This window comes from Cygnus olor, chromosome 20 (assembly GCF_009769625.2).
Source record: "Cygnus olor isolate bCygOlo1 chromosome 20, bCygOlo1.pri.v2, whole genome shotgun sequence".
In the NCBI taxonomy this organism is placed as follows: Eukaryota; Metazoa; Chordata; class Aves; order Anseriformes; family Anatidae; genus Cygnus; species Cygnus olor.
This window is the reverse complement of record NC_049188.1, coordinates 12,102,131-12,130,054: the sequence shown is the minus strand read 5'-3', so window position 1 is coordinate 12,130,054 and position 27,924 is coordinate 12,102,131. Positions and strand designations below refer to the sequence as shown.

Below are 27,924 nucleotides of genomic sequence, written 5' to 3'. Positions count from 1 at the left end.
CCCTCCCCTCCCCTCCCCTCCCCTCCCCTCCCCTCCCCTCCCCTCCCCTCCCCTCCCCACCCCACCCCACCCCACCCCACCCCTCCCCTCCCCGCCTTCCTCCCCGACCCCCATCTGCCACTCATCCCTCTCCCTTATCCGCAACGGCGCTGCCATATCGCGCCTCCTCTAGGCCCGGCCCCGCAGCCCACCGCTCTCGGCCGTGGGCGGCTGCGAGCGCGCCCTTGCCCCGCCCGTTCTCCCGCCCCGTTTCGCTGTTCCCTGCTGAAGTTGCATGCCGTCCTCCGACGGTGCAAACGCGGAGCGGAGCGGTCCCGGGCAGCGTCTCCACTCCCGCTCTCTCTGCCTCCGTGCCCTGCTGCTGCGCGGCGCTGCCGAGGCGCCCCCCGTCGGGCGTGGCGCGAGCTCTGTGCGGCTTTGCCTCCGCACCATGGGCGCAGGGGCAGGCCGGCGCGGGGGTCGGGCTTAAGGCCTCGGGAAGCTCCTGCGCGCTCTCCGAGGGGAGGAGTGGGCCGCAGTGGGAGAGGCGGTGGCCGGGTGTCTGCGACCAGCGGATCCCGAGCCACCACCACCCGGCCTTTCTGGCCGCGCCACGGAGCCTGCGGGCCATGGACGCAATGCCGGGCGAGACCGAGGATCCGAACAGCCGCGAAGCGCAGACAGTGTTTGAGGCCCTGGGGCGCTACGAGGACACGCTGCGGAGCGCTGTTCGGGAGATACATGCGGACATCCAGGTGTTCAAACAAGGGGTGGGACGGCAGGTGGAGGAGGTGCTGCGCCTTGCTAGCCCCCTGGCACACACAGTCTCAGAGTTGCAGCAGGAGAACCGGCGCCTGCGGGTGCAGCTAGAGCGCCTGGCTCGACAGGTGGAGGCCCTCGGCCAGTCGGCGGGGCTGCTGCAGGACTGGCCAGATGGGGCAGAGGAGAGCCCCCCGCCTGCGGGACCTGGCTCTCCGGGGCCGCCTTTGGCCAGTGGCAGGTTCTCCAGCCATGCGAAGCTAGCGGTGACTGGCCGGAGCCAAGTAAGTGCTCACCGTGGCTGGGGAGGCAGTGGAGGGAGGGCCCAGAGGGTGCATGAGCACTTGGGTACGAGTGGATGCTTCGTGGGTGTCATTAAGCTCTGCACTGGCATGGGGGAGTGTTTAGTGGCATGGGGCACTTCTTGTGCAGTGTAGCTTCGATGAGTTTTTGGGAGGTACTCTGAGGAATGGCCTTGGCTGTGACACCAATTGGAGATGTTTCTGATTATGGCACTTCAAGTCCAGAGATCTTGGTTAGGGTGGCAGCAGCCTCTTGGTTCAGTACAGTTAGAAGTAAGAAAAGTTGGGGGCGGTCTCAGCTATCAATATATACAGATATATGGAAATATCTGTGTGTGCTTTCTGGAGTAGATTCAGGGGGATCTGTGTGCCAGCAATACTGTTTGCCAGTTGGCAAGCACTTAAAAGAGAACAGCTCGGCAGCCTATAGCAGGCAGTAACACGCTTCCCTAAGATAGTGACTTTACATCCTGAAGTGTGGCAGTTTTGCTGTGCAAGTGCAATGAGCATTGCTTTGGCTCATTCCAGAGAGCTAGACCCCATGCAAGCTGTCATGGTATCCATGACCTAAGCAAGCACAAACAGTCACATTCTCCCCACTGGTAAAACTGTTTCTGCGCCATGGTGGAGTGTTATAACTTGGTGCATGGACACCCCGGTTAGTAGGAAGCTCATTTGACACTGAGTTTTCTGTAGTACTTTTCATATATGCCTGGTTCTGTGGAAGGAGCTGTGAGAGTTCCTGTACAATTCTGGACACCAGGAGGTTACCTCCAGACAGTACATAGTGAATGTCACATAAAACTGTGTGGTATTAGAGAGTTGGCTTTTAGAGCTGACAGCCTATTTCGTATGATATTGATTAAGCCATGTCTTGCCTGAGGTCTTTGAGATTTGTAGCATGAAAAGATGATACATGGGTTATCCAGGCTTTGGGGATGGAAAATAAAAGCTTGGAAATAAAATTCATTCAAAGTTAATTTGGTGGGACTGGACAAAGATTCTGTATAACATTCCAGAACTTTTCCTCCTCACTGACTCAAGGGTGAGGGCATAGGGCTTCCCACAGCTGGCCAAATGAGAAGGCAAAGCTGCTGCGTGATGCACTGTTCCAATGCCATTGTGGCAGTTGCTGCATTTTCCTGAAAATGACAAAGATGAACAGCGTGCACATCTTTCAGATCCATTCCTTTTTGCTCCATGGAGCCATCCACACTTATTTGTATTGCAAAGAGCAGAAGTAAGCTCAGTACCAGGGAAGGGACAAGAAGATGTGGTCCCTCACACATCTCACTTGCTTCATCACCACTGTCTATTTGTAGCGTGTACTCCACACTCTGTGGTAAGCCTTGTGTCAAGGTTATGGCAATATCCAGCTCTAGGTGTGTCTGCATTAAAGCACAGAATGTACTTTTGTTCTGGTTGAATTTTTCCCACTTAGCTTTGAGGGTTCGGGGAAGATCACTTTAGTACTGGTAGTTCTCCAGTATCTTCCCAGCAATTTTCCCCACTGGACAACTTCCAGAGTTAGCACAACTGATCGAGAAGAAATCTCAGGACTGAGAACCGTGGGAGGTGCAGCTGGAGCTACACACACCAAATGTATGCAGTGAAAACAAATTTTTTGTTGTTAAGGTCGTGATGTAGCTGTGCTCAAATGGCTAAAGCACAAGCCTTAGTCACTGTGCAGGTCACCTAGGTTTTTTGTCTTGAAGAAGGTGTTCTCTCAGTTGCTTGCAATTTCTGCTTATACAACCGAAGCACTAGAAGCAGAGTACCATACATGACCCTGTATGTTTTCAGATAAACGAGTGGCTGTGATAAAAATTAATAAGACTTCTAGCCATAGTAAATGCTTCTACAAGGAGAAATAAATAATACAGTTCTGGAAATAATAGCAAATAAATGTGTTCTTTTGCTCCTGAAAAGATTTATTGGTTAAGTTTCTTATAACTGTGTGGTTGATGCAGTGTTTATCCCAATAAAGAGCTGGGTTGTGTTTCCTTCAATGTTTCTAGCAAAATACTCAGGATAAGAATTAGGAGTTTCTTTCTCAGATTGCAGATTGAATACTGGAGGTTCTGAGCATCTTTAGTGTCTGAACTGTTATTTTCTAATGTTGCCAGATTACTTTTCAAGGTACTTTCATTGAGGAAAAAAAAAAAAGTGAGGCTAAGGAGTTCCAAGCATAGTTCAGACAAAAGTAAAGACACAAATCTCCTTTTAAGTATAATTTTTGGGCCACCTCGGCTATGCTGTCCTTGAAATCTGGTATACAACAGTGTAAGTGCTCACTTAGATGGAGCCAGCTGCCTTTGGTTCAGAGTATTTCAGTACAGTAAGTGAGCTGTTCTTTCAGGATGACTTTTTGTTTGCCCCCATTTCCTGCATAAGACACAATGGTGTTAATGTTGCAAAGGATTTGTCGTCTGTTTACCCCAGAACAGGGCTCTCCAGCTATTGGGAAAGGCAGCTTTGGGGAGGGGGGTGGTGGTTGTTCTTCGTTGTTTGCACGTTTGTTTTTGATATGAACAGCAAAAAGGACTGCTTTGGAGATTTTCCTTTTTTTTTCTTTTTTCCTTGTCTTTTTTTTCTTTTCTTTTTTTTCCTTTCTGTTTTTTCTCTCAGGGGTAGTTTCTGTGTCACTGACTTCTGCAGAGCAGGATAATTTTGAAAGTAATTGGAATCCAATAGTTTTGTTATCAGGTGGTAATTTGGATCAAAGGTTGTCACGTTCGCAGTCTTATTTGCTGCATTCTTTCAAAAGATTTCACATGAAAAATTGCTCACTTTTCTTTTTCTATCTTGGAATAGTGGTGAATTTGAAGTTTTAATAATGAAAGAAGAATAACTTTTTGAATTTTTAAGACTGTAGTAAATCTGCTTGTTTAGTTGCTACAGGTGGATCCTGAAGTGTCTAATTATTTCTTGATTTACCCTTCAACTAGGTAGATCTTTTTGAAAACTCTGAATTTTATAAACTGAATAAAGGTGATACCTTTTATCTCTGTAAAACAAAAAAAAAAAACAGGGTCTGTTTGGAGATTAGCTCTGTGGAATGTTCCAAGATCTTTAGATTATGGCTGCCAAACAGAAAGGGAATGTCCAAATCCAGCACTGACAGCAGCCAGTATATGAAACTTACATACCAGAACCCCTGGGACTGGTTTAAAATTATGATATGTAAAAAAAAAAAAAAAAAAAAATTTTTGTCTTCTAACTTTTCCTTTAAGCATTTATGCAGTATTTGTGGCACATGATATTTTGTTTCTAAACATTGGAGCGGGGAGGTGGTCTAAAACTAATGGATAACATAAGTCCAGGATCTGGAACTAGATAACCTGAGCAAGATTTTGAGTTAGTCATTCCGTAGACTGGATTTGCTTTTTAGTTACAATATGGTCATGTTTTTAATAGAAAGATTTTTATGTAACAAATGATACTTGCATAGTAGAGGTGATCTTGCATGAGACCAGAACCCCATTTTATTATGTTCTATATGTAAATATGGTTTGGATGGCGTCAAGCAAATTGCAGTATAAGAGAGAGGAAAAAAGCAACATTACTTTGAAAGCAGTACCGACTTGTTCCAGTGATGCTGTCCAGGCAGAAGATGGGGGCGGGGGAGAGGGCCCTGCTTTTTTTCTATTTGTGGTCACTTCTTCCCAAGAAATCATATAATTCTGTGTTTATGTTTTCTTTTGGCGAAAGATTTGAGAATAGCATTTTAGCTATTCAATGCAAGACCTGTGTTTGAACTCAATGGTCTTTGTAGGTCACATCCAATTGAACTACACTATTCTGATCCATTTTTTTCATCTTCAAGGAACCTTGATTGCAAAGTCTTAGTTTCCATTATTTGTGTAAGCATAGTATTATGAGTATATATGTATACTCATAGTATATATGAGCTCTGTTCTAGTTGCACAGTTATCTGTGACACAAGAGTCTGCTCCCCTAGCCTTACGTCTTTTTTCTTGGTGTGACCTCTGAAGAAGCCATGAACAGGCAGCATGGGGTTCATTTTTGTCAGCTCCAAAGTCTGGGAAAGTTTGGGTTAAAGCAGGTGTCTTGGACTCATCCTTTAATTATGATCGTGTCTGTCACATAAACAGTTTTGATCAGCTCCTTCTGCTGAGGGTCAGGGATTCAAGTGCCTGACAGGAGATGTTTTTGGCAACTTTCCTCATAGCTGAGGAAGGTATCATTTAATTCAAAAAGTTGTTGAGAGAGTCGAAACTAGGAAATCTGTATGTTTTCTCCTTAAAAACACATTGTGTCTAGATTGTCCTTGACTCAATTTGCCACCTTTTTTCTTCTCCTTTTTCTTCCACAGAATGCAAGATGCTGAATAAGCTGCAGAGTAAATAAATGAAATTAAAAATAAAAATGCAGCTCTGTGTTATGCCAAAGGTAGGGGTAGTTTTAAAAGTTACAGAAAGGAGAAAGATAAGCTTAGGTGTTGTCTGCCTTCGTCTTTTCTCAATGTGGGAAGCAGATTAACACATCACTGTGGTAAAGATTTGTGGTTTTTATGATCAATCACAGTACCTTTTGGTGGTATTCTGTATAATAAGGGTACACCACAATACCTTCCTGTTCCTCTGTCCCCCTTTCTTTTCATGCTGCAGCCTCTCTTTGGCAGAAGCTCATCGCTGTCTGCCTACTGTCAATATGTGCATTGTCTCATACAGAGATACACTGATTGGGGTGAGCTTCTAGGTGCTCTGTAACCTAGGTGCCCCTGGATTGTATTTCACCTATAAACAAAGCTGAGTCAGAGCTGCAATGAAATGCTTTTCAAAAAATCATTATTAGGTGATGCTGTTCAAATGGCTGCTCCTGAGGCTAGTAATACAGCAGAAGGGTTACGCAGGAAAGTGTCCCAGACTGTCGAAGATCTGAGACTGAGGCAAACTGGCTTTATATTGTTACAAGCACGTTATTTTCTACAAGGAGATTCTTCTTCCACTGACATAAGATCAACCCCAGAGGAATTAATGAACAAAACTGAGGAGGCGGTAGCACAGGGTAAGGGACCTAGCTTCTCTGATATGTCTACAGGGTCAAATGTCTTGTGCTTTGTTCCAGATGGAGACAGTTGAGGTCTGTCAGGAGCCTTGTAGATGCCTTTGTGTGGCTCTGAGCTAGTAGTGATAATACGCCTTAGTGAGAGGCAGGTATCAGGGCTTGGGATTCACCTTTATGTTTTGTTTAATACAGTCTAACTGCAGTGTGCTGCTATGTCAGGACATTTACGTCATCCTACGTATGACTGCTTGTTTCCACCACAATCTAATAACATAACTGTGTGGAAACAGGATCTGATAGACAACGAGTGGGTTTTGATAATGAAGAGGGTTATTTTTTCATGTGATTCCTGAGCTGACGTGATTTGCTCTGTGGTTTATAAGATCTGATACAAGGGAGGTAATGGAAAAAGGAGGCAAGGAATGGGAGAAAGAAAAGGTCTCCACATTTTAGCAGTAGTGCTCAGGAAACGAAACACAGGCTTGGCAATGCGTGAGTGTGATTATACAGTTTACCCGTGCTGAAGCTAACATGCAACTGGTCAAGTTTGTGCATAGGTGCCCTCAGCTTCCATAGCTAGCCTACAGTGTAGACCTTCTTCCTTGTGATGTGGATTCCCAAGTCCTGCTTCTTGAGATCTGTCTACAGTGGTTGTTTTCCAGAAGGATCTGCTTTTGAAAATTCCCATGCCCAAATAAATCATTTGCAACTATATTGTTAGGCTTTTTCACTAACTGCATTAATGCTTTTCCCTGTGTTTTTTTATGTAAATATAATGAAAACAGAAATCTAACATATAGCTTCCACATACATCATGAGGAAATGCCTGAAGGTTTATCTGCAACGTTTATTTGCAACAAGAGAATGACAGGATAGCCACATAAATTAGCAAAGCACTGTTTTATAAGACTTCTATCCTTATAAATGACATAAGATTATGAAGGGTAAGCAGATGGAGAACACTGTTAGGTTAAACCAGAAAAGAAAAGCGTGCATTTGTGTGTCAGCCGTTAGCCACTGTGGTTAACCACAGTCAGTCTTTCTGGTATTTTGATGCTATACTTTAATTTGGCTCTCTAACCAGGCTAGACTCTGATAGCTGTTTTCGCAAAGGTATCAAATAGAATATGTTTGAAAAATGAATTTTAAAGTGAGATCCTGGAGCCATAGCTTCACTACAGAGGATTTATCCCTTGTTGAGGAATTTGTTGCTGTTTGTTGTCCCTTGAAAACACTAGGGACCCTACCCTACCTGCCTGTGATTGTTAGGAAGAATTCTCACATTTTTTTTGCTGAGTGAATCTCACGTGCTGGCAGGAGTATTATCACTTAGGATCTTTCCACGGTGATTGTGGTTGAACATGATTTCCTTTGTGAACAAGGAGGACTAAAAATATTACAAGGGTGGTCTGTTTTGATACTGGTAGAAGAGTTTCTATTCAGTGTTGATAGACTGCTGGAAGGACGTCTGTAGAGAACTGCCCAGCTATGCAGAAAGCAACAGAGAAATGCATAGCTGCGTTAGGAACACCTGGGAAGATCTAAACAAGTATTACCCATAGGTATATCTCTCTGGTGACCTGATGGCACTCAACAGTTAGTCAGCCCAGGAGTTACTGCATGAGACATAATGACACGGGGAATATAAACAGGCAGATTAAGTGGTCCAGAAGTCACCTGACATTACATACCACGAAGCCATCTTAATTCACATTGATGTGTAACAAGAGGGAGGTAACTCTCACACAATCAGATAAAGAGCACTTTTAGATCTGATGATTTTTATCATGACTCTTTTGATAATTGGTGCATTTATGAAAAATTCTGGAAGACTGAGAAATCTTGTTTGAGAGAGATGAATCTCATTTGTCTGTCATTCTTCTATGATTTGACCTTGTTTCAGGCAAAGGCTTGAAGATGTAACAGGTGTGTACCTCAGTGGCTCAGAGAGGAAATAAAAATAATATATATACATTTTTCTAATCTCAGGGTCTGGTGTCTACTTTTTCTGAATGTGCAGGGTGTTCTGTATCGGGTTACTGTGTTTTCCCATTTTACAGTGGCTTCCAGCTATGGATCTCCAAGGTCTTAACGTCATTGCAGTGAAGGAGGAATTCCCACAGCCCTAAAACTAGAGAAAGTATTATCACCCTACATTATACAGAGGCTACTGAGTTACTGAGAGATTAGTTCTAAGAGCAAGCCTAAGACATGTAACTCATTAGCATTAACTTTCTCTTTTTCAGTTTAACCAGTACCTCATCCTGTTGTTACCTGTGTTGTACAAATGAGTACTTCATATTATTAGGCACAGATGTATGTACCTATACCTCTGCTATTTACAATCTATGTAGCTAGCATTGACAGATTAAGTATTGTTATACACATGGGTTTGGCAGAAGCTTGGCATCTTCGAAGGGAAATTTAAAGTACTTTAGTCTGACTGTACAAAGTGCATGGTAGAACCAGACCACAGATCCTCCCAGTGTTTTATTAGCACACTGGTATTCATCACCTCCAGACTGGTGTCAGTTTCTTCCACAGCACTGTTAGCCAAAACATAGTAATCAGGTTTGCATAAAATAAATTAATGCAGCACCTGTCACTGCATTAGGAAGCAAATTCAGTGAGGGGGATGATATATGATCTTTGCAATGACTACCTCATTTGACTGTTTTGCTTCCTTGCTGTCTTTGATTTTAGTGTAATGATGCATCCTTTCTCAATTGATTTGGTCATCTTCACAATGACTGAGAGGCATGCTTTTCTGAAAATGTCATTAATGAAGCCTCTAAATGAAAGATATCCCACAAAAATCAGCGAAGCTCACAGTGCTTTTGCTTGTAAGAAAGTTTTAGATGTCATAAAAGAGTGAGAATTGTAAATGCTCCAACTTCCAAGCTAATTTATTTTCCATTCCTATTGAATAAGAAACATAAAGGAAAATTAAAAGAAAATAAATTCTCTTTGTTCAAGTTGAAATACTGAACCCCTATGTGGTTATGGATTTGGTTTATAGAACTCACAGTGCAGTGTATCTTAAGGTGGGCTAACCAAGTTAAGGAACGGACATTCCACAGCTATTTTAAGTGCATCTAAAACCTTAATGGGGGTATCAAAATAAGTCTGATTTTATTTCTTCTAAGGAACATAGTGCTAAAACTTGATGTTGTGTAGTTTTGTTTTGTTTTTAGAAGGCAGCTCTCTTACGCATTTTAATGGTAAACAGACCAAGCTTGGCTCATCATGTAACCTCCAGACCCTTACCTAGCAGAGCATGTAAGTGCACGTGTAACTCGAGGAAGTTAATAGACATAGAAACTAGGAAGCAGTGAAACCTCCTGTCTGAGAAATCTTTAAGGGTCCTCTTTTCTTAGAGTGCATCTTCCACATTTTTATGAAGTCTCTGGTCCTCTTCTGAACTTAGTATTGTTTTGTTTTGAATATCACGTCCAGACTCTTTTTCTCACCAAGTGTAAGAACAAAAAGCCAACCAAAACCAAACAAAAACTGACACGAAAATCTGAACTCAGGTTAAAAAGTAGTATATGACCCAATATAGTAAAATAACACCATTCAAGCTGAGCCTGAAATACATTTCACGGTATCTGAATGACCTGTAGCCATTTCTTTCAGTGTTTTATTGAAATATATCATTGTAAGAGACTTGCTTGCATTGCAGTAGGTCTTTATCTTGAAGTCAGGTTAATGGGCCTTTACTACACTTCAGAGGTTTCTCCAAACTGTGCTAGTCTTGAAAAGCCTGCGTACCAACTGTGATCTGAAAATACAGGGCCCAAACTTGACTTTAAGGGAAGGATTTTCCTTGACTTTGCTAGTACAGGAGCATAGCTCAAATTCTACAATATATACTTGTGTTCCATTGAAATCAGTTGGAGTTTGACACTTGAATATTAGGAAGGTCAGAATCTAAGCCCAACACTGTATGCTCTGTGAGAAAATTGTGCTTAGGCTGCCTTACTGTAATCTGAGTCAACAAATTTTTAGTGAGGCTTCAGACCGAAGTTACCAGGGGCTGAATTAGGTTTATACTTGAGAGAAAGAGTTCTTGTGTCTCAAGTAATGTATATTGAAGCAGTTTGTGCATTCTGCAGCATCTAACAAGACTGAATGCTTTTAAAATATCTCCAAGATGTCTGAAAGTTTTTGTCCGGTGTTCTTATTGAAGTTCGGATGAGTGTAAACAGCAGACAAGTGCCAAGAAATTACTTTTTGTTGAGCTGCCTTGAGTCATATGGTTTCTCTATTTTCATGAGATATAATTTTTCCCCTTAGAAACAAGTTTCTCCAACAATTTCTGATGAAGCTATGGAAAAAAATTAAGTAAAGTCAAATCACCAGTTTGCTCCGTATTTCCATTGTACAGAAAGCAAACAAATTATTTTATGTCTGTACCCTGCCTCTTTTCCTTTTTTATTTGTTTTTATACTCATCTGCAGCATAAAATCTTCATATTTATCTTCAATCTGTCTTTAAAAAGCAAAAAAAACAACAACAAGAAAACTTGTTTGAATTGAAGTTGTAAGGGATTGTATTTATAAAGACGTTTTACAGGATTTATTTAGGTATTTGGTATTTTCTTGGCCTGTCTGATAGACACCAAGTCTAGACGCATAGTCCAGAGTCAGTTCTAACTTTTTCACCAATTTTGTGAGAAAAAAATTGGGGGGGGGAGGGAATTTGACTCTGCTGCATGTATACACTGATTCTGGGCGGCTACGTTTTTTTAGTTGAAGTTATTAGGTGTCTGCAAGGTGATTTCTTCTTTATTTAGTTCCTGAACCCCCAAATCATATAACTTATTGGTTATTTTAAAACAAACACAACAACAACAACACGGACGCACTAAACCACAAAAAACTTGGCTGATTTCCCTGGACATTAGGTGGAAAAAGTCTTGTTTTTTCCTGAAGAAAGTAACATTAACAGAAGTTGCAAATTAAAAGTCAGATATAAATGTCTGGGATGATACTTTCTGTAATGCTTTTCACGTATGTTCTCAGAATATGTCAACTGTCTATTTTATTGCAGGAAACAGAGCATTAAATGTTAAAACATTTGATGCAGTCTGAAATACGTAAAGGTCTTTTTAACCTGACATTGAGAGAAGTTACAAACTTGAATCCACAGTGTATTTCAGTGGTGAAACACTGATTATCTCATGAATTATCTCAATAACTTACTTAAAAGGGCATAAAAAATTACACAGGTAAAAATACTAGAACTGGGCATAGTAGGATTGAGGAGAGTAAAATAAAGTTAGAAACATGATACTTTTTGTATGGAAGAAGCCTAACCTTGTAATATGAGTTGTACAGAAGGATGACTACTCTTATTTTCTTTAGTAGTCTGAAACAATGTAAGCTCTATAGCTAAGTAGCTTCTCAATGAATAGTCCAATTAGAGAGAAATGGACTTTTCATCTGGTAAAGTTGTGCAAGGTTTACCTGTCTTTCCAGGACTAGGTGTACACTATTCTTGCATCTATTTTCACACACCCATGCATACCCTGAGCCTTTCTTACAGATATCCTGAACACCCTCAGTAATTGGTACCTCCAATACAACCAGGCTAAGCTTACGTATATGTATGTACGTATACAGCTTAAACACGTATTACTTCACACGTGTAGGTAGTTCTATTAGCTGAATCTGCATATTCATGCAGTTAAGGTAATGCATGATGTAGGGTAGTTCTGTGAAAAATACGATAGAAATATCTCAGCACAAGCAGTGGTATTGGCAGTATAAAAAAATGCTTTAGCTGCCATGTAGGAAGAGCTGGTTTTGCTGTTAAAAAGACTGCAATCAATTCAGAAGGAATTACCCAGTAAGTCTTTTATATGTCCTCTTGTCATCCTGCAAAATCCCCGTCTTTTTGAAGTCTTTCGCCATTCAATGAAATTGAGATTGTTAGTCCTAGACAAATGTAATTTATGATTATTTTGGACTTAATGCATGTCCTTGTGAATTCAGTGGAAGTCCTGCTAAATGCAATCAAGGCTTTGTTTCTGATTATATGATTAAATGAATATCAGCTACATCTACCTGTCTTTTATCACACATAGATGGAAATTTTTGTGCACTAAAGCATTATTTCCATGCACTCTTAATAGGGTGGATGGCCTTGTTTTAACATCAGCATCTCAGACTTTCTGATATAATGAAAGGGAGAGAACAGGAAGGTTTGACCTGGACTTACAAATTCTGCATTCCCCTTGTTCCTCCATAGTTGGACAGGGTCTTCTGTTTATCACCATCACAGTGACGGCAGATGAATAGTTTACATAGCTTTATTTAAGAAAAGTGGATAAAGTGCCCTCCTAGGTGCATGGAACAAGTATGTGAGAACTGATGCATGACCTGCGTTGCCAGTGGTCAGTTTTCAACTTTTGGCCTTCAGAGTTAAGGAATTGCTCCCATCCTGTATTGTGGTCAGTAGTACGGGGAAGGCCTGTTTCTGGCTGGGGTTTCTGGGTTTTCCTCTGACTTTTGATATTGTTTGGAATTTAGTTGTCTGTTTTCTGCTCTGACAGAGTGTAGACCTGGATGACCACCACAAACCTGAGTTTAGAAGAGTTTTTAGTTCTTCCATCATTGAAAATGGACACCAGTCTTCATCAGGTAGGAAAAGAGCAAGAAAATAAATAGCACTACTTGTAAAATACCTGATCATGGCAGTCATGGAGCAGCTTTTGGTTGTTGGAACCATTAGAATCTGTTATGGATTCAGCATGGATTTTGTCCTGTGGCACTGTTTATTTCCTACTTAGGAAAAATTAGGAAATAATTATTAGGAATAAAATATTAGGAAATAATTAACTTTACAGTTGAGCATGCACTATAGTGTTTTATAAATTAGAGCCTATTATTGTTAGGTTATCTCAGGGCACTAGTGATAATAAGGCCTGCTATTCTGGGTTCCATTTTAGCCTTACATCTCAAAACATTTTGCAAATTACCAATCCATCATCCTTCAGTGGGGGAAGGACTTCTTATCTCAATTTTAGAGAAAACTGAGGCAACCAGCACTTGATAAAACCAAGAAAGGAACAAGAATGCTGACTCCTAATCCACAGCAGAAGACTGGGTGCAGGAGTTGCACAGAGGAAGAGGAGGTAACTAAATGTAGGTGCTAGTGAATTAATGATTTGAAGAAGCTGTTCTTGCTGAGTGTCATGTAGTGCTGTAAATGGTATAATGTCTCAGAGGGAGAACGGGGTAGAATAATACCAATGCCTTGTAAAATTAAGTTGTTGCATGAAAATGGGTTTGTAACTTTGTTACAAATCTGTAAATAAATTTAATTCCTCTCTGCTTTTCTTTTATTCACCAGGTCAGGCAAAAGTCTCCCGTGAACTGACCTCTTTTCGCATGTCAGATTCTTCCCCTGAGGCCCATGCCCCTGCAATCACATTACAGATGCCTCACCTTCCTGTTACTGCGGTAACCAGAATATCAGGAGAAACCATCTGTTCAACAGGAGCAGGTAATGCATCCACTGGCATTCTTGGACAGAGCAAGAGCAAAAATGAGATGGTATTGAAAACTTCCAACCAGTCAGATAAGAGAGGAAAAAAAGGTTTGTTTTCTGAAGATGTGACTCATTTTGTTACTTCAGGGAACTGGGAACACAGTGGTTGTCTTGTGACCTAGAGCTAGTTATCAAACCTCGCTTCTATGGCTTCTTGTTCCATGGTGAGACACTCCGATTTGAAATACTGTGGGTCCTAGTTGGAGGTTTAGGTTATAACGTCACATCTTCAGAGAATTTTTGCAGCCTAATATAATTGATTTCACAATGCAGCCTATATTCTAGCACAGTTACTGAAGAAGTATCTTGAGAAGTTAGGCAGATACTAGCTAACAGGCTCAAAAGTCATGTAGAGGGAGGAATGACCAACAGCAAACTGAAACACATAAGAAAGTCAGAGAAATTGCAGAATCTTATTTTTATATCTAAATTAATTAAAACAAAATGGAATCTTGTATCATTTGATTCATATTCAAGTTATTTGTCTTTGAGCTGTATTTCAGGTGTGTTTAGTCATGGTGATGCTTATTGATCAGACTATTTATATGGGTCAAAAATTACAGAGACAGATCAGAGAGAGATCAGATGGAATTGCCAGTAAGAGATAGGGATTATTTGCAGGTTCTTCTTTCAAATTTTGTCTTATTCAAGCTAAGAATGTAACATAGCCTTCCTTTGTATTTTTTTTTTCCTGTTTCAGTGAAGGCCTGGAATTCAAGTACATTGAGAACATTGGCTTCATCTGCCACTGGAGGTGAGCATTCCTATCCGTGTGTCATGCAATGCATACTGAGAGAGATTCCATGGGGAATTCAGATCTAAGTGTCTAGTTCCATTTAGTAGGTACATAGTAATGTTAAAAGTTGCTAACAAAACTCCATGCAGATTTAATTTCCCAGGTTCAAAGCAAGGGGTACATATCCATATTTGCACAGCGGTGTGCATGTGTGCTGTTAGGCAATCTCTGTAGTGGAAACAGTTGGTGCCAAAAACAGTGAGTCGAACAGATAGTTTGAGTGGTGAACGTTTCAGCTGACCGAGTGAAAGCTGTGACTGAATGCAAGCTTAATGGCAGCCGGAAAGTGGTGGGCCCACCTTACAGGTGTCGAAGCAAATTAATCTGAGCGGAACAGTAAGTAGTCACTTTCACATATAAATGTCTCAGAGGAGACACATGCCTTAAGGGTTTTTGATTCCAGTGGCAATAGAAGAGTTGAGCTCTCTACAAAATTACTTCTGACAATAATGCCAAGCTGTTACTGTCTATACAATGTACTGGCATTTCAGTTATCTCAAGTATCAGCTGAGCAGAGATGTAGCTTGTCCAGAATAGGGATGATATTCCTCCTTAGCTTAACATCTGTGGGATTTGTACAGATATCTAGCAGATTTTTGTAGCTCCAGATTCACATCTGTATGTTGGCATTTACCAGGGCATGTTTTAAATGAAAAATCTAGTTGGTCTGGGTCCCTTCTATAGGCAGTGGGGAGAGTTCAGCACTCTGAAGAGGGTGATTTGGACAGTGTTTAGGTTGGATTGCTTCTAAGATGCCAGTTCTTTGTCTATAGAAGGAGCCTTCCACAAATGAGTTCCTGCCTTGTGCAACAAGTTTTGGCTTTAGTGTGTTGAAACTGGACAAATCACTCCATTATTTCACAGTTACAGAGCCTAGCCAGAATATAGTACTGGGATCTAGGGTGGAAAGCACAAAAGAAGCAACACCAAGGGTGAGAGGAGGAGGATGCAAGCTTAGCTTTAAGCCACCTTTGCAATCTTTGGAGTCTATTCTACTTTACAAATTAAAACAATTTCTGGTGGAAATTAGGTCATTTAAATTGTGCTCTGTGCATGGTAAACTTCTTGGAACTCCTTACATATGCCAGAATGACTGTTGCAAGCTGAGCTGTAGCACCCTTTCCTCCTTTCAGTGAAATATCACTGGCAGTGTGTCCTCAGAGGTCTGCGCAAGGGACTGGAAGAATCCAGCCTTCCCAACAGAGTTTTTTTTGAAGGCATTTTCTCACAGCCTTTTCCAACCTGTTTATACAATCCCTGCTGCAGTGCAACAGTTTTGCAGAGGGTCTGAATCCCTGGGGAAAATCCTTTCCTAGCTTGCTAGCTTAAACTGGAATCTAGGCAGAGGCCTGCAGCTTCTTACTGTGCTGAGAAACTGAAAATCAGTAGTACTTGGCTGTCCATCAGGATAAGGTTTGAAAACGTATGAGGAAAGGAGAGAAGAGTTTCAACCCTGTTGCATCTTTTTTTTCGTATTTTTACACAGAGAATACCACATCTGTCGCTAAGCCTGTCTCAACTGCAAGCTGTGGGATGAGCAGTGGAACCAAAACTGGTGAAAGGCAGGCATTCTTCTTGATATTTTGTTAGGCCATTATGTTCAGTATAATCTCAAATAACAGGTAGGTATTCTGCTGATTTAGAGAACAGGTGAGTCCCAGGTGCTGTAATCTCAACCTGTTAAAGGTTGTGAGCGTTCCTGAGGGGCTACATGGAGCACAGATGGGAAGGGGTAAAAAAAAAAAAAAAAGCTTTCTAGAGCTAGAGGAGTTTAAAGCAGACTTAATTGTGGATTTTACATTTTTATGCTGTTAGTGAAACTCTTAGTGCCAGTGGTGGATTTTTGTTATGGGGAGCAAGTTGTCAGGCCTTTTGGAAACACTTCTAAAAATTATCAGGAATTTCTGCCTTGGGCTTATTTTTGAAAACCAACATGTGAGTGCCATCATACATCCATAGTTTGTCTAGGCTAGAGTTTGGTTTGTAGATAAATGCCTTGCAGGGTACTGAAGACTTTCATTTGTCCTTCAAAAAACTGGCTACTACACATTTTTGATTAAGTCAGAGTCACAGTTGCTTAGTGTAGTATTACATGGTATCACACTTGGTACTGGCATATCCAGGCATCCTCAGCATGCAAAATATCCATTCAAGAAAAGTGGGAGGGCTGCCAATTTAAGTCTCCTAAGTCGGGCTTGCAACTGCCTTGAAAATCATCCCAAATTTGGCATTATATTTTTTCTGAGTTGGTTCCAATGTTATCACTTCGATATTTGAGTTGTGATATACTGAGCAACCTGCAGAACTTGCTGTCAGGAGATCTGACCTCCAGCTGTACCAGAGATTAACGTGTGACACTGATTTTATTGCTCTTTACCTCAATTGTTCCATCTTTGTAGAGGGAAACACTTTCAAATGCCATGTGTGGTTTACTTCCTTAATGTTGATGAAATGATTTACAGCTCAAAGACGAATTAGAATATAATCCTGTGTCTTGATCAAATTAGCAGCTTGCAATCAGTAAAGCAACAGTGACATGAGCTAAGGATTTTGTGTACTATAATTAAAAATTTCAAAAGTACTTCCTGAATTACTATTCAAGTTCTAGTTTTGAAACATGACTTGAATCCTGCAGGAACCCAGGAGCTGAAAGTTAAAGGGATTTAGCGCTCCTAGGTGGTTTCCTTAAAAGTGTTTAATTGTTGTTCTATTTAGTGCTATAAAGCCTTTGTGACTTGGCCAGCTGTGTCTCATAAATGTTTCCTTAGAAACTTCTGTTCTCAAGTGCTCTTGTCAATCAATAAAGCTTTAACCTTTACTTACATTGTTTTTTGACTCATTCATGTCCTGTTTAGGGAGGTTTAGAGTAGGCAAAAGCTGGGCCTCTATGCTGACTCCTGGCACTGCAGAGATACACTTTTTTTCTTTAACCACATACTTTTCATGTAATTTTTCTGCAGGGCAGCTGACAGTTACTGTGATGTGACACCCAAGCCTAACTCCTCTCCTTCTACTATACATCACCAAGTTGAAAGGAGGCGAGAACTGGTGCGATCTCAAACGCTCCCACGGACTATGGGAACACAGTCCCGGAAAGCGCTTTTTGAGAAATTTGAACAAGACAGTGCAAAGTATGTCACCCCCTTGTGTCACCAGAATGGGTTTGTGTATGGGAAACTAATTTGTTAATTACTGCCAGCAATGGACAGCTGGGTGGGAGAACTCTCAGTGTAAGATTTTTGAGCTCGAGGACTGTAAGGTCATGTATAGATTTGCTGCCATCACAGACTGAGCCATGGAAATTCACAGCTATAGATTCCTCTGGCTTTGGAGTTGTTCAGCTGAAGTAGCAGATGCCTTTTATCAGGAGAGAGTGTTGTGAAAGCTGTCTCCTCCATTATTATAAGAGACTGGGAATATAGTGACTTTCTGTTGTCATTCATTAAGGACCAAAAACATGGACTGTTCTTTATGCATCATGGTGAGGTCATGATTTAAATAGAAGAGGGCATGGAATCCTGGCTTTAGTGAAATGAAAATGAGTTTTTCTTGCAGGACCAGCAAGTTGAAGTTTCAGCCACGTATTTCTCAAATATCACCTGGACAGGGACTGACGTGGGCAAGGTTGCATAGATGTTGCTGACAAGTAGGTTTAAGTTTTTCTAGAATGTAATTTAATCTGGTTTCTGTTAATTTTCCAGAGGAAAAGGAGAATCCAGAGCTAAACTGAAGAGATCGCAGAGTTTTGGGGTTGCCAGCGCTAGCAGCATTAAACAAATTTTGTTAGACTGGTGTCGCTCAAAAACCATAGGATACAAGGTGAAGACATGTTAGCACTTCCTGCTCTCTTCTTCAGGAGAACTTGCCAAAAAAGTACTCAAAAAGTAAATGTAAAACATGCTAAACGAGTTAACTTTGTCCAAGGTCATGATGTTCTGTATGGGTGACATGTTGCATGGGCAAAGCTGCAGGAAACCTATCGCATGAATGAGGTTCTGTATGTCTATCAAAGCAATACATTAGTGTTTGTCTGAAAGCCTACATTTTTGTGCTTATAGATATGGACTTCAGTGTACACTCAACACATTTTATTTTCATAGTAGCAGACTTTGATTTCTGCATTCTCATTACACAGAGTAAGTTCTGAATAGCCTTTTACCAGTACGTGGAGACCATCTCCCTTTTTCTACACAGAAGACCAAAATATTCTTTCCTAGTTTTAGAGAAACACATTTGTATTAAATAGTTGAGGTTGAATCACAGAGTGTGAGTGAGCTAATTTCTGTGAGGTAACATCAGTGTAGTTAAGAGAATTAATTTGTTGATATTTTAGTAATTTTTACCTGGCCTTAAGCCACAATTCCCAAGTAATTTCAAGGAGAAAATTTTCTAGTGTTCTGGGTTGTATTTTGTTTGTTTATAATATATGTTTTTCATCTGTTTTGTAAAATGTACATTATTATTGCTGAACTCTTCATCACAGTACACTTAAGCAGAGCTATTAAACATGACTGTTAGTTGCTTAACAGAAAAGGTGGGGCTTGAATTTTATATGAGGTGAAAACAGCATAAGGCAAGATACCAGTATGTTTCACTTCACTCTGGCAGTTGAAAGTGACAATAAGCATTAGTTCTAAGAATCAGGTTTTGCAGTAGGCCTAATTCTTCCTGTATTTCTACTCATCTGTGTAATAAGCATTGCATTAGGCCTTGTTGAGTAGCAAAGCAAGCAAGTCTTTATCCAGTATTGCTCACAGCCACAAAATGAACCATTCTGCAGTTATAAATTCCTCATAGAAATGAGCAGTGTCCTCAGTTTCCACAGATAGTGATGTGGTACATTAGACCTGCTCCAGAGCTCACTGAGGTTTATAAGATTCTTCACAGTATTTTCAGTGGGCTTTGGATCGGGGACCGAGAGAGTGTGTTCGCTTTGTATCTGGACGTTTCAGGCAAGAGGCTTTATTGCTGAGCATGCCATTTATTCTCAGAATACAAATAATATTATGGATATACAAAGGGGGGAAGAAAAAACATAACGCCTGTGCTATGTTGCTTTGGTTAGTGGGAGATCTGGACAGAAAACTGCAGTGAGCAAAAGCAGCTGTTCTTCCAAGTTTCCTGGTGCTGCATTAACGTTTGCGTTTTTTCATCATGACAGCATATTGATCTCCAGAACTTCTCCTCAAGCTGGAATGATGGGATGGCATTCTGTGCCCTTGTGCATTCTTTCTTTCCTGAAGCTTTTGATTATAATAAGCTTGACCCAGCTAATCGCAAGCAGAACTTTGAGCTGGCTTTCACCATGGCTGAGTGAGTATCATATTAGATCTCTGTTAAGTGCTTCCAGTTCAAATCTTATCAATTAGGCAGCAGCGAAGAGTTTCATCATTCTTCTTGTAGATCGTATACCTTACATGTGTCATGCCAAAAAAGATGAAAAATCTCTGCACAGAGAATGCATAGAACAGGAGACTCAGCAGTCTAAAATCGGATGTGGTTTTACCAGGCACAGAATAATTCACTGGAGTCTCACATTCAGGTCTTTCACAGTCTTCAGGTAGTACTTGAATTCTGCTTTCTCACCTCTGAGAGCAACTGCTAGAACATGAGACTGCTGCTAGAAGCAGCCACTGTGAGCAGCAGGTTTCACCCACGGTATTTTACCACAGAACCACATCTGTGTACACTAGATGATATTGCTAACAAGACTGCTACAGGAAAATTTCAAATGTGCTTTGAGAACATCCACCACAAAGCCATTAGATTTATATGATCTATGGAGTTTTTATTTTTGTTGCATTTCATTGTTTCCTGATGTTGTAAGACAGTACTGCAGTTTTGTCCTTAGATCAGCAGGACACAGTACTGGCTTTTTTAGTAGGTCACGGGAGCGTATGTGCAGTCAGTAGATTTCAGTTGTGCTTGATGTAGATGTAGAAATTCACAGCTTCCACCTGTCACACTTCAAGGTTCCTCATTTACTGCCTGCTGCACATGCTTGCCTTCCAAGATTCCATTTGATAGTGTGCGTAGGTAAGAACCACATTCTAATAGGATGCTGCTTTTAAGGCAAAATAGCCTTGGCAAATATATTTTATAGAGGTTGTTACTAAATTTTACTGACAGATTGGGCATTTACATGACCTGAGAAATAATATCTGGAAAGTTCATAAGCCTTACAAATTTGTATTTTCTGGAACTTAAGCAAAACGTAACCCAGCGTGTACTTAGCAAAACCCATTAGAAATACTAACAAAATAAACAGAACAGATTACATGACAAAAGTAATTGTTAACAATGTACTGTGTGACGGCATGGTGGCAAGCGGGACTTGCATGCTTTTACCTTGAACAATCCATGTTTAGGTGTCTGAATGGCTTCCAGAAAAAGGAAGTTGCAACCTGTAGGCAAAAATGCATTTAGATGAACCCTGTTGGTTTTATATTGGGAATGTATGTAGTTTAAAAAACAAAACCAACAAAACTAGGATGAATTCTGTCATTAGATTGTCACTATTTCACTAATTCCATTGAATTTATGCTGAAATACTATTTGACAGTTCAGATCTGCTTTATGTCTTTATATTTGATAGCCAATGAATGTTTATACTTGGGTTGCAACGTGTAGGATGTTGAACTGAAATAGCCATCAAGCCATATCATGGTTGCTAGTCAATGAAAAATAACTTGTGTGTCCATGTTCCTGTAGCTGACCCTGCACTAAGCAGAAATTGGACTAGATGACCTCCTGAGTTCCCTTGCAACCTGAATTCTGTGATCCTTAGTAGATCTCAGTGAGTTCAGCATTTCTCAGAGTAACAGCTGGTATTTCAAAGATTTGTTCAATGATATCGTTTATCCCATTACCACACAGGGAATCTTTGTTATAGCAAACAAGGTGTCAGGCATATTCTCCAACGTTTTTGCAAATTGACTTTTTTTTTTTCAGCAGGGTAAACATAGAATGAAATCAAGAAATAAAAACCTGAAGGAAGCATCAGTCAAGAGGCTGGACTTGAACAGCCTTTCAGTTTATACTTACTTACGATGTTTATATACTTGGTAATAAGCAAAGCAGAACTGAATATTGCAGCTTTTCTACTGGGTCCACTAACCATGTTTACTGTCACTACAGTGTTTTTATGTTGGATAACAGGCTGGATATGGCTCCGGGCAGCCTGCTCTAGTGGTTGGCAACCCTGCTCAGAGCAAGGGGGTTGAAACTAGATGATCTTTAAAGTCCTTTTCAACCCAGGCCATTCTATGATTGATTCTGTGATTTATGTTGCCAGTGAGTACTTGGTGTAACTTCTGTGTCCTTGCATTTAATTGAGCAGTTTTCTCAAACTGATTTTTCTATTAGCTTTTCTGTGGCCAAGAAATACATAATGAGATGCTGAGCAGCAGCTGTGCTTGGATTTATTTTACAGTGATGTTTGTTTAGGTCTGCAAAATGTTATTAACAGGGAGGAGATGTGTTCAAATATCAACCTTTGACTGCAGTTACCATATATGCTTATTATTGTCTGTGTTGAGGGTTTTAATATCACGACAGCTAAACTTATGCACAGACTGGCATTAATAAATTCTACTGCTGTAGAGCTAGGGGTTTGCATCTGTGGTAGGTGGTGCTCAGACTCAGTTCAGCTCAGTTAATGTATTTGAATAGTGTATACTTATAGTACAAACTCATGCAAATTACTCCTCAGCCTGCAATAGAGGTTTATTATGCATCTCTTTTATATAGCACTTGGTGAATTATTTTGATATTACTTTTCATAAGTAGTATCAAAATGGTATTTGATGGACTATTGATTGGACACTAAGGAACCCTCTCCTGGCCACATGAAATGGACACTTTCTGTTAAAGGCAGCATTGATTTGACTGTGTTCCATAGCTGCAAAGATGGGTAGATTAGTCACTCAGCTTCCCACAGATGTTTCTTCTGCTGCAGACCGATGTGAAATTAAGATGGTATTTCCTCTCCCCCTGCCTTAAAGTAACAAGAAAAAGTAGATGTTTTAATGGAGAAAAACAGGGACTGCAGTACTAGTGAAATCCCTATGCCCTGTCTCTTTATTGTTCCATAATATATTCAATGTCAAAAGGTCTGAGACAAATTATAAAGTGTCTCCTTTCCAGTGTTTATAAAAGATTACTTGCAAGTATGAGAGGCCAATTTATAAAGAATCAGGGAGAGGCAGCCAAGTGCTATACTCTATCTTTAAAAAAAAAAAAAAGCTTGAACTTAAGCTTTATAAAGCTTATCATTCTAGAAGTGTAAGCTTCACATTTTTAATTTTAAACATCACTTTAATTTTTTTTAAAGTTTAAATTTAAACTTCACATTTTATTGTGTGAAGACAAATGTTTGGAGATCTTAAGCATTTCAGTGTAATTATGCAGTTTAATGCTCTAATAGCAGCAGCATAAATACGGTGTTTAAATTGGAAGAGTTTAGTAGCAGCTACTCTAAACCAGCCTTAGCATTGACATACTAAGCTTGAGAAATCAGTCTCATAATTTATGCTTGGACAGAAGAGGAAAAAAAACCTACTACTCTACTACTATTACTCTCAGTGTTTGGTGGTTATTGTTTTTCGTTTTTAATCATTTTTTTCTTCAAGTAATGAAGGAATCTTAATAGATTTGTCTTTATCAATCAGAAAAAAAAAGAAATGTTAGTTCATAGGGCACAAGGAATCCAACTTCTACTAACAGTCTGTAGGAACTGGACGCTGAACTTGTAGCTGCTTGGCCAATCCCACGTGCCTGATACCTGATTTGAATTTGAGACATGTTAATATATCCAACCTCTCTAGACAAAACTGTGACCCTTGAAGGAGGGGCGAGCAAGTAGATTAACTTCTGGAATTTAATTTTGTGGGAGGATTCAGAGAATCATAGAATGGCTTGGGTTGGAAGGGACCTTAAAGATCATCTGGTTCCAACCCCCCTGCCATGGGCAGGGATGCCACCTGCTAAATCAGGTTGCCCACAGCTCCATCCAATCTGGTCTTCAGCACTTCCAGGGATGGGACATCCACAACTTCTCTGGGCAATCTGTTCCAGTGTCTTACCACCCTCATAGTAAAGAATTTCTTCCTAATACCTAATCTAAGTCTCCCCTCTTTTAGTATAAAACTATTTCCCTTGTTCTATTGTTATCTGCCCATGTAAAAAGTTGCTCTGTCTTTTTTATAAATCTCCTTTAAATACTGAAAAGCCACAATAAGGTCACCCCAGAGCCTTCTCTTCTTTAGGCTGAACAACCCCGGGTCTCTCAGTCTTCACAGGAGAGGTGCTCTAACCCTTTGATCATCTTCATGGCACTCCTTAGGTGCACGTGGGTGCTGAGGGTGCTCTCAATCCCGCTGTCTGTCATTGATAAAGACACTAAACATCACTGATCCCAAGATAGACCTCTGAGGGACACACTTATCACCAGCCTCAACCTGGACATAGAGCAGTTAACCACAACTCTGGCTGTGGCCATCCAGCCAATTCCCAATCTACTAAGTAGTTCACCCTTCAAATAAGTATCTCTCCAATTTAGCTAATTTAGTCTTGTGGGGCTGTCAAAGGCCTCACAGAAGTCCAGGTATGTAATATCGGTTGGTCTTCCCTTGTCAACTGATGTAGCCACTCCATCATAGAAGACCACCAGTTTGGTGAGGCATGATTTGCCCTTGGTGAGGCTGTTCATCTTGGTTCACCTGTATCTGTATGCATTTTTGTAAAATGACAGAGCTAATACTCTCCATCACACTGTCCTTTTTGATGCAGTGTGCCAGACAATCAAGGATGATGGTTGTTAGCCATCATGAGTGGGAACTTCTCAGCTATTCCATCATTTTGTTTAATAGTAAAAAGAAATACTAGCTTTTTGACCCAGTATCAACATGATTCTTATTTGCTGTTTTGTTTGACTTGTATAATAGTGAGAACATTTCATGTGGTGTGCCGCTGGGTTCAAATTGCCAAATACTGATTGGATGGGGGGGATACAGTGGCTTCCTACAACTTCTGATACAACTTCAAACGCTGGTACCACCACACTGAAGCTGTGGGTTTCTTTCAGAGATTTATTTATTTATTTATTAAAGCAAAAACTTACAGAACTGCATTTGCCATTTACCATTACAGGAAAAAAATGTTGGCCTTCCCTATTCCAGCCCCTGGCAAATGAATCAATTTGAGAATTGCAGTTTATATGCGCACATAAATTTCCTTAAATGTCAGTGAACTGAAAGCGATTCTACAACACTTTCAGGCGGTTGATCTCTACAGTAGAACTATCTACAACTCTCAAAGGAAAGTTGGTGTGTTTTTCTATCTCAGTTTCTGTGTAACAGTAAGTATATGGAAGAACTCAAGCTTACACACAATAAGAAACATTGGTTAAGAAATTACTTACTTCTCCGTAGCTGTGATGGCCTTTGAACTGTTTTCTCCTATTGCCAGAAGGGTTCCTCTCACACTTATTGCTGTTAACCTTTATGAGCTTGGCAGATCAAATATTTACTGCTTTTGTGATTTTTTTCATCGTAGACCTCAGCAGATCTTTTCGTTTCCATTGTTCCAGTCTTGGTTAGGCTTCTGCTCTCCAACATGATGATCATTTAAGATTGTTGTCCAAGTCATTCACACCTTAAGGAAAGTGGAGGTGGGAGAAAGCAAACAAAAAGAACCCACAGCCACTTTGGCCTTTAATTAGTAGATTTCATCTCTTCTCGTGTTTTCCCATTCTTTTGGAGTTTCCAGTATAATAAGCAGAAAAACCCATGACTTACAAGCTCATATCACCCTATTTACTGAGACTCGAGCAGAGGAATGAGAGATTGCACTACATGCCACAGAGATGGGATCAGATTCCAGTATAGGGGAAAAGAGGGAAAGAGTAAGTATGTTCTGTGTTAACAAAAATAACAGTTGTCAACAGTACCTGAGCCTGACCATTTCACTGTTGCTGATAAATCTCAGGATTTCTTATATACCTCATTGATGCTCAAATCAGAGCAGCAAAGGAATCTTGGAAGTAGCTACAGGCTTTAGCTTTAACTCTTGATTTGCTGGATCTGTTTTATTATTACTACAGGAAAATGGCTCACTGCGATCGTCTGATAGAAGTGGATGACATGATGGTGATGGGCCACAAGCCAGATCCCATGTGTGTCTTCACCTATGTCCAATCTCTATACAATCATCTACGACGCTTTGAATAAAACCATCACCACCTCTCCAGCCAGAAGGGTCAAGTACAGTATGCTAATGGAAGGACTGACATTTTGCAAATAGAACACTATTTCTTGCTTTTTACTGTCCCTCTGCTTGCATTCACGTGTCGCTGAACGAAGTGTTGCTGAGCAGCGCCTCAAAGTGTTGATCATATCAGCAAGTCAATAACAGAAGAAGCGTGTTTGAAAATCACAAAAACATAGGGAAAGACAAATGCTGTCATTTTGGTGCTAGTAGTAGGTTGGATTTGTGATATTCTTGTAAAAATTATGGGAAGCTAAATTTTTGCTCCTGTCTCTGTTAGACTCACGGAATGGTTTGGGTTGGAAGGGACCTTAAAGGATCATCTGGTTCCAAACCCCTGCCATGGGCAGAGGCACTTTTCACTAGACCAGGTTGCCCAAAGCCCCATCCAACCTGGCCCTGAATACTTCCAGGGATGGGGCATCCACAGCTTCTCTACCATGAACTACTTTATTAGCTGGTTGGGGGGGGGGGGGGGAGGGGGCGGCATGCAAAGGTAAAGTATAAACTAACTGCTGAAGAGTTGGATCACCAAGTTCTGTTTGAAGTGTGCCAAGCCTATGACACTGTGGAAACAACTTTGAAAGCATGTTTTAAATACGTATCTTAATACATATCTGAAAGATACTTAGTTAAAATAGCAGGATCCCAGGTACTGCTAATATAGCTTTAATGCAAGTGAGCAGGGGTCAGGCAGGCCTGTTACACATTTGTAATGTCTGCCATTGTTTTCAGTTCTTAACTTTGTTTAGAATGACCATAGTTCTGAGGAATGTGTGCACCTGTTGCACACTCCAACAAATGCACTATAAGGATGAACACACTGTACTTGTGTTTTGCAGAAGCGATCAAATTAGGCACAATGAGAAATCTGTCTACAGTTGGTATGTGAAATGCATAGTTCCATTCATACAGCAGAATACTTCTCATTAGCAGAATACTTCCTATTGACTAGCAGAGCCAAGTTCAAGTGCAGCTACAACATGAGGAGCAATACTGGCTTTATACACTGAATTAGTTCACAGTCCCAGGTCATGTATGATTTTCCTGTGTGATGTGAGTCTTAACAACACAGGTAAGTGCTTGGCCAATTTAGGCCTAGTAGGAAATAATTACGTAAAGGAAATTTTAGACAGCAAAAGTACTGCCAGTTCACTAGGGGGAATTTACATCCTTGCTACAGTTTAGCTTGTTCACAGCTACACAAAAGCCATTTGCAGTTTCCAAATCTCCTCTCACTTTAGAGAGGTGATGGTGAGGATTATCTGGTACTTGCCAGCAAAATGATTGCAGGGGAGTGGAAGACTGTAGGCTGATTTTTAACTGCTGATGGTTTGCATGTAAGGAGATGATAGAGATGATGATATAATTTTAGAAAAATGTATGTCTGTGTGCATTAAAAGAATGCCTGATCTAAATTGTATAACCTGGACTATTGGATTGTATAATTAAATTGAAATTAAAGTATGTAATGTATGCCCCCTGTTGAATTTTTTTAGTATTTTTAGTTTAAAAAAAGACTGTGTGTATACGACAGTTTATGTGCTTAGCATGAGTGATAAAAAAGATAATGTCAGCATACTGTATTTTACACAGATTTTTTTTCATGTTCTGTGCTGCATCAAAAATTCAGTACTATCCAAGGTGGTTTATTGGCAACTTTATGCTATTTTAAAGGCTAGACCAATTTGTTCTATGCAGGATTTTTAAAATAATAGCAGAGCCATCACCTGCTGTTTAAAATTATTTTTCCATGTAGCTGGTAAAACTTTCAAACTCCAAACGCTTTCAGGATTTAAGCACATTTTGTCCTTTTTAGTCAGTGTTTTTGTTTACAAGGTATTTCTGTTCTCAAAAAGCAATGCAAGTGAAGCTCCATCTTATTGTACTAGCTGTATATGAATTTAAAAACAAAGACAAAAAGATAACTGTTATAGACCCCCACATACCTCCTTAAAATCTAATCAATGCAAGCATTTTTATAGCCCATAGCTCACTGCTACTGTCTGCTTGATTTTCAGTTTTGAAATAAAATTTCCAGAGATGATTTTCAAATAGCCAAATCTAGACCTATCATGAGGGTGCTGCATCTGCTACAAATAGACATTATTAACATTAAAAGGGTAGCCAAAGCAGGCCCAAGGAGTCTGTTCCAAACTGTCACTGTCAGAGATTTTAGACTTGTTTAGGGTTTACAGCATCTCTTCCCCTAAACTTCCCCTAAAAAGCTTGGCTCCT

The 27,924-nt window shown here is 40.4% G+C and overlaps 1 protein-coding gene across 2 annotated transcripts; it reads left to right on the top strand.

Annotated features, from left to right (window-relative positions):
* Positions 1–87: 87 nt before the first annotated feature.
* On the top strand, positions 88–27,151 carry SMTNL2 (smoothelin like 2). 2 transcript variants are annotated; one of them, XM_040532535.1, is made up of 9 exons: positions 88–1,022; positions 12,628–12,715; positions 13,428–13,655; positions 14,326–14,379; positions 15,908–15,983; positions 17,382–17,552; positions 18,123–18,240; positions 19,583–19,734; positions 25,523–27,151. In XM_040532535.1, the coding sequence occupies exons 1-9, from the start codon at positions 609–611 to the stop codon at positions 25,647–25,649; spliced, it is 1,428 nt and encodes a 475-aa protein (XP_040388469.1). In that variant the 5' UTR covers positions 88–608; the 3' UTR covers positions 25,650–27,151. The 2 variants fall into 2 exon arrangements, with proteins under 2 accessions (XP_040388469.1, XP_040388470.1); XM_040532536.1 differs by lacking the exon at positions 25,523–27,151 and adding an exon at positions 21,373–22,650.
* Positions 27,152–27,924: the final 773 nt, after the last annotated feature.